At 40.5% G+C, this 6,880-nt stretch overlaps 1 protein-coding gene across 2 annotated transcripts in view; it reads left to right on the top strand.

Moving 5' to 3' along the window:
- Positions 1–21: 21 nt before the first annotated feature.
- Positions 22–6,880, top strand: part of PPP2R5E (protein phosphatase 2 regulatory subunit B'epsilon) — a 156,902-nt gene continuing 150,043 nt past the window's right edge. The window contains exons 1-2 of one of the 2 annotated variants that reach the window (XM_069596788.1): positions 22–710; positions 2,896–3,059. In XM_069596788.1, the coding sequence (XP_069452889.1) occupies positions 2,903–3,059 (157 nt within the window). In that variant the 5' untranslated portion in view covers positions 22–710; positions 2,896–2,902. The remainder of the gene's footprint in view (positions 711–2,895; positions 3,060–6,880) is intronic. The other variant, XM_069596789.1, reaches the window with a different exon arrangement.

The following is a 6,880-nucleotide window of genomic DNA, read 5'->3' as shown; positions in this document are numbered from 1 at the left end:
CCGCGATCGGCTCTCAGCCGAACATGCTGACAGGGGAGTGAAGGCGCACGCCGACCAATGAAGCTTTGCTTCCCGTTTGAAGTTTCCAGTGAGTGGGCGCCGGAGGCGGGCGCTGCTGGCGAGAAGGTTCGGTTGCGCGTGTGCCATGGACTCAGCCGCCCGGTGATATTGACAATAGGAGAGAGAAAGGGGCATTGACGGGGACCCACCGCGGGTATCAAACTGAGGCTCTGGCAGCAGCGGCTCCAGCCCCAGCGACTCCTCCTCTTTCTCCTTCCTTCTCCTGCTGCTGCTGCGGCTTCAGTCTTCCTCCCTCCCTTCCCCCCTCCCCTCGTCGTCGCTTCTGCCGCCGGGTCCGAGGCAACGAGCAGAGGCGCCGCCCGCCGGGAATGTGAGCGAGGAGCCACCGGCGGAGCCGCAACGGGGTCGGTGCCGATTTGATGGGACGGGCCCGCGGGGGAGGATCGTGAGGCCCCTGCCGCCGCGGGAGCGCTGAGGTTCAGGTCCGGCTGTGAGGCCTAGAGGCGCCGCCGCCGCGGAACCGGAGGGACGCCGCGCCGGACAGCCGTCGCCCCGGGCTCCCTGCCGCTGTCCGGACCTCCCCCTGCACATCCCTGTCCCGCCACCCGCCCCCGCTGCGGCCCTCTCTCCAGTCTCCCGCCCCTCCGAAACCACAGATCATCTTTGGATTCTTCTCCAGAAGCTTCAAGGTAACTTCGTCCCTCCAGCCTCGCGGCTTGTCCGCTTCCTTTCCTCCTTGCTTGCCTCTTCCCCGTCCTCCTGGAGAACCCGCAGGGCACCGGCCTCGGGAAAGGCCTGGCCCGAGCTGGCGAGGGGTGCGGTGGGATGAGGCGCGGGAGAGGGAGCGTCGGTCCCACTTGTCTGATTTACCTGCAATTGCTTCTGATGTTGTCTCTCGTTCTGTTTGCCCCCTCCCCCCCTTTTTCTCCACCTTCCGGCACTGGAGGCGTATTCTTGTCCCCCTTTATCCACTGATGGAGGCGGAGGGGGGAGGAAAGGGGGATTGGTGTAGTGAGAAGGATTCTGTAGCAGCTTAGCTTCTCCAGGGCTTCGGGTAGTGGGGGGATGGGGTGGGTGGGAGCAAAGGGAGTGTGTGAGCATCCCTACAGACCAACCCCTTGTCTGTCTTTCTTCTCCACCCCAGCACCCTCTTTGGATTATCCTGAGCCGTGGAAATGCCCTGTGCCTGCTGCTCAGAGGATGATAAAGCTTGGGCGCTCTAGTTCGGGGCGAAACCTGTTTCCCCGGGCTTTGCACCGACCCGCTGCAAAACACGTTCAGTTCTGCAGCGCTTTAGGGTTGAGATCCTTGACGTTTATCCTGGGCCGCGGGCATAAGGGTCAAGTGATTAAAAAAAAAAAAAATTTTTTTTTTTTTTGCTACCAGTAACTTATCTCTATGAGACGTGAAGAATAAAGGGGAGACAAAACGAGTGATGGAGGAACAGGATTTACGGAAATTTTGTGTTGTGAGGGTTACATGTAATCTAAATAACTCATACCAGATTGGAAAAGAAAGCTGCCCCTAAATTTGCAACATACAAATGTGATGTGGAGCTTCTTGTAGATGCACTCATTATGAATTTTTAAGTGATCTTCTGCAGTCATTCATGCTTGGCAATTATCTATCACATTGTATTTGAGGCTAAATTAGGTAGATTGCTAAAAAACTTTTTTTTAAAAAGAGCCAAACGGACTTCAGCATCCCAAACCTCAGCACTATAAGGTCTTGTTTGTTCTTGATTTTTGTTTTTGTTATTTTTGCTCTGTCAGAATTCTGCTAATCCAGGTAACTTTTTATTCTCACACGTTCAGAAAGAAACTCCCTTACTCTTTTATTTAGAGGTTAAAAACCACTCATGTTATGTAGGGATGCCAGGTGAGTGATTGCATTTCAGCATTTCCACTATGTGCCTTATTTCTATTAAAGACTGCCATTTATTTTACATGGGGCATGGTGGAGCTTCTGTGCCATGGAAATGAGGGCATCTGTTTAAATTGGTGAATGAAACTGAGCTTAATGCTTGTTACTTTTAGGAAATAGCCTTCATTTTATATAATTTGAGAAGGTTAAAGAAAATCTCAAGGAACTGTTCTGTTCCATTAGTTTGATGGAATGAAAATTAATATTTGATGATGAACTTCAAGGGAACTCAACTTTGTTGTCTAAGTAGGCTGTGAATTTAGGTTCTTAGGTCAATTTTGGTGCATGATTTCATCATAGTTTTTAAGCTTTAGTAACATCAGATGGCTTCTTTCAAAAAGACTTCTTTGAAATGATTTTAATTATGCCCTTTATGTGTTCTGTTTAAAGTAATCTAGCCTGTCTTCATTGGTGGTATGGTGTCGTTTATCTTAGCTAGGACATTGCATTAAAAAGTCATGCCTTGTTAGTTCAGAAATTGTAAATTTCACCTTGCTGTGATCCATTGGTATAGATTCTTGAAGTACCATAAGGATTTCAACTCCAGAGCCCATTCATAATATTAAATATCTTGGGAAAATGTATCGATGGAAGTTTTCCAGTTGCAGAATAGCTCCAAAATTAATTTAGGATCTCAAGATGAGAAGAGCTGTGCAGTTAAAAAATGAGTACATGGCTTAGAGTTTTTTCAGGTATAAATGAACATCTTTACCGCATATTGTAGAAGCAGCACAAGGCATTAGCATTACAATATTGTTTATATAGTACTTATATTCTATTTTCCACCAAGTTTTTCTGTTTTCCCATTGAATATAGAACTGTTAATTGATTTTGCTTTTTTCCCCCCATATTCTCATTTAAAAAAAAAGTGTGTGGGAGTTTTAGAATTTGTGTAACTCACTTGTTTGCTTCCACCTTGGGGGTATGTGGATGATTCTTCTTTCTCTTCAGTAGGGATATGTCCTCAGCACCAACTACTCCTCCATCAGTGGATAAAGTAGACGGATTTTCTCGGAAGTCCGTCAGAAAAGCCAGACAGAAGAGGTCGCAAAGTTCCTCACAGTTTAGGTCTCAAGGCAAGCCTATTGAGTTAACACCTCTGCCGCTGCTAAAAGGTAAGGCTCATGACCAGGTGATGGATTCCTTTTCAATTGATCTTTTTATATCTGTATATAATTTTCTTTTTGTAAGTTCCATATTTGTTAAAATTCTTTGTTGCAAGTTGAAGGAATGGGAGACTTTTCAGACGTGTTTTAGACAAGTTACTGGTCTGTGACCAGGTATACCCACTCCCCCTTTTAGAGGGCTCAGTTGAACCTAAATAGCCATGGACAGATGAAAAAAAACTTATTATCAGGAGTATCTCTAACACTGATAAATAGAAAAACTAAACGCCACAGAAACTTTAAGGTGTCTGGGTCTGTGTTTTTCTTTTTTTCTTCTGTTGAGATTTAGATGTATACATTGTATGCAATGACACCTATAAATTGTACAATCTTAATCACAGGAAGTAGTAGAGGATATGGTACCATTAACTTATATATAGAAAATGATACTTGAAATAATTCTTTTTTTCAAATTGAGAAAAAATGGTCAGTAATTGATTACCCGCATTCTTGTTTTCAGATAGTACAAACAGGAAATGGATTTGATGATCATTCTTGTTTGTGGAATTAATTATGGATAAGTTCTTATGAGAACTGTTTTTTTTCTAAATTAGACTTTATTCTCAAAGGAAATTTAAAAACTTGGTTTCCTTTAAGCTCAAAGGAAATAAAAAACTTGGTTGCTAGTTAGTGCACATTTATTTCTATAATGATTTGTGAAATTGTTACAAAGGTATTATAAGAAAGGTATCATAAGAAAAGCTGGAAAAAAAAAAAAAAGCTGGAGTGGGACTAGAAAATGTAGCGGAGGATATTTCAAGCTTCTGTTTTTCCCATAGGAATTTATGCTTATGTTTTTCCCAGTGTAAACTTGAAGTTGGTGGACATGAAATGAATATTGATTACTGTAGAGATGATATATCTATAGTTAATGAAGATGAGCTCATATGAGTTTGGTGGAGAGAATTTTTGACTAAAGATTTTGCTGGTAAACATGAGAATAGTCTTTATAAGACTTTGAAAGAAAAATGAAAGAAAAACTTGCTAGGGATAAAAGTAGCCATGCTTGAACTACAAAGTTGGGAGGTATATTTGGGTTCTTTACTAATTTATTTACTCTGAAATGGACAGGTGATAACTACTATCATCTCTGTCTTGCAAAGAACTTTATTCTGAGGAAGCAGTTTAAACTTTCTTAGAACAGATTTCAACTTTGTTGTATTAATTTCTTGGGGTCCATGGTAAACATTTAAATTGGAATTTAACTGACCACTCAGAGCCATGATGTTGGGTCTTGTGAGTAGTGACAGAGGCATGCATGAGGCAGATTTGGCTCATGTTTCAACACTTTGTTGTTTCTTACCTTATTTTAAAAAATGTGGTAAAATATATATAACATAATGTTGGTCATCTTACCTGTTTTTAAGTATGCATTAGGCATGGCATTTACCTTTGCGTTGTGAAGGCATCCATCCCCATCTCTCATCTCCAGGACTTTTTCATCTTTCCCCAACTGAAATCCTGTGTCCATTAAATAAATACTGCCTCCCCATTACCTCTGCCCCTAACCTCTTTGCAGCCCTCATTCTACTTTCTGTCTGTGAATCTGAATACTTTAGGTATCTTGTGTAAGTGGAATCCTACAATATTTGTCTCTCTTGTGGTTGGCGTATCTCGCTTAGTGTAATGTCCTGAAGATTCATCCATGTTGTAGCATGTGTCAGAAGTTCTTTCCTTTTAAGGCTGATTAATATTCCATCACACATACACACACACACACTCACTCATGCACACAAAACTTACGTTTTTCCACCTTTTGGTTATTGAGAATAATGCTGCTATGAACATGGGTGTATAAATATCTGTTTGAGTCCCTGTTTTCACTTCTTTTGGGTATATACCCAGAAGTGGAACTACTAGGTCATATGTTTAATTTTTTGAGTAATTGCCATGCTGTTTTCCACAGCAGCTGCACCATTTTACATTCCTACCAGCAGTGCCCAAGGCTTCTTCCAATTTCTACACATTCTCACACTTACTCTTTTCTTTTTTTGATAATAGCAGTCATAATGTGCATAAAGTGGTAGTTATTGTGGTTTTTATTTCCCTAATGATTAGTGACACTGAGCATCTTTTCATGTGTTTATTGGCTATTTGTATTTCTTTTTCTCATGTGTTAAACGTAGTCCAATAGTACTGAAAAATTTCCAAGATTTCTACTCTCCAAAAATGTGATTTTTGTGAACTTATGTATTTTCCCAGCATAGGAGCATTGGAGAGCAACAAGATCATATAATACTAGATACACCTGCAAGCTTAATTCCAGACAGACTAAAAGTGATTCTTGTGTAATAAGCACGTTTTGGGAAGATATTTAGGAAGCATTCCGTAAGATAGATTTCCACAGCTGTAGAATAACAAAGAAGTAACAGTCATTTACAGATTTTAGAAATGTGTGTATGTTCTTGGTGATTATAGTGAATGTAGAGAGTTTGTTGAATGACATTTGTTGTTCTTACAATGGATTAACTTTTGTTTGTGTGGCTTCTTACAACTTTAGGAAGTGGTTTATGAACATAATGAAAATGTAAGATGAATTTCTTTTCTTTTTTTACCATTTCCTTAGGAAAAACCAGAATAAATTATATATGCATGCCAAAGGCTAGCTACTGATTTAATTTTCTATAGAATTGTTTTGACTGACTTGGAAGGCTTGAGTTAATTTTATTTGGGGGTGTAATATAAAGTACAGTTGAATTTTGGGGGTTGCTTTAAAGAATAAAGTAAAAACATGTCTTTAAGGTCTTTAATTTTAGGGGAATTTGAAAATGGAAATTGTATAAACATCGTAATTATGAAACATTTTTAACATAATTTTTGAAAGCTCAAAAATTAGGTATTCATTAATGATCACTTATTTTGTGTGTTTGCCCTATAAAAACGTTTATTATAGACATCATAGTATTTGAGTGACTTGGCTCAGACGGTAAAGCGTCTGTCTACAATGCGGGAGACCCGGGTTCGATCCCTGGGTTGGGAAGATCCCCTGGAGAAGGAAATGGCAATCCACTCCAGGACTATTGCCTGGAAAATCCCATGGACAGAGGAGCCTGGTAGGCTGCAGTCCATGGGGTCGCAGAGAGTTGGACACAACTGAGCGACTTCACTTCACTTCATAAGTAACACTACCATTATTGCCTAGCATTTTAAAAGTCTCTTTATTTGCAGAACTGTAAAAAAGTGAAAGGAAACTTTCATCTCTTTTGCTCTTTTTCCAGTAGGTGGGGTTTTGAAATTTGTGTCAGTGATTTTATTTTCTGCAGAAAGCAGCACCAGCATGTAATTGTCTGTGTTAATATATTAGAGTGACCTGGCTTTTCCTGCAATTGTGAAATTGCAGGATAGACCTTGACATATAGACATCTGAATTTTCTCCATGAAGTACTTCTGAAAGTATTTTCAGAAGGTTCTAAAGTTTTTAAGCTTGAAGGACTTTTCCTCATTTTCCTGGTAAGGGAAATTCAGTAGCGGTTGAGTGCCTTATGAGCCTCATAAGAAAGTAAAGACTTTGATGCTTTCTGGGTACCTGCACAGCAGGACATGATGCAGACTTTGACAGGTACCTAGGACGAGATAAACACTTAGGCAGATACACACACACCCATGAATAATAATTGCAATAATAACTACTAGGAGTTATTATCTGGTTAAGTGGTTTATGTTCTCCACCCACTCCTTATTTCCTTCTCTTTTTAACTTTAAACGATTATATAAATTTAGATTCGAGGGAAATGTTTTTGAAAACTACCACCTTTTTGAAAATGTGATTA

This window comes from Ovis canadensis, chromosome 7, assembly GCF_042477335.2.
Source record: "Ovis canadensis isolate MfBH-ARS-UI-01 breed Bighorn chromosome 7, ARS-UI_OviCan_v2, whole genome shotgun sequence".
Taxonomy (NCBI): Eukaryota; Metazoa; Chordata; class Mammalia; order Artiodactyla; family Bovidae; genus Ovis; species Ovis canadensis.
The sequence above is the reverse complement of the archived record's forward strand: the minus strand, read 5'-3'. Positions and strand labels throughout refer to the sequence as shown.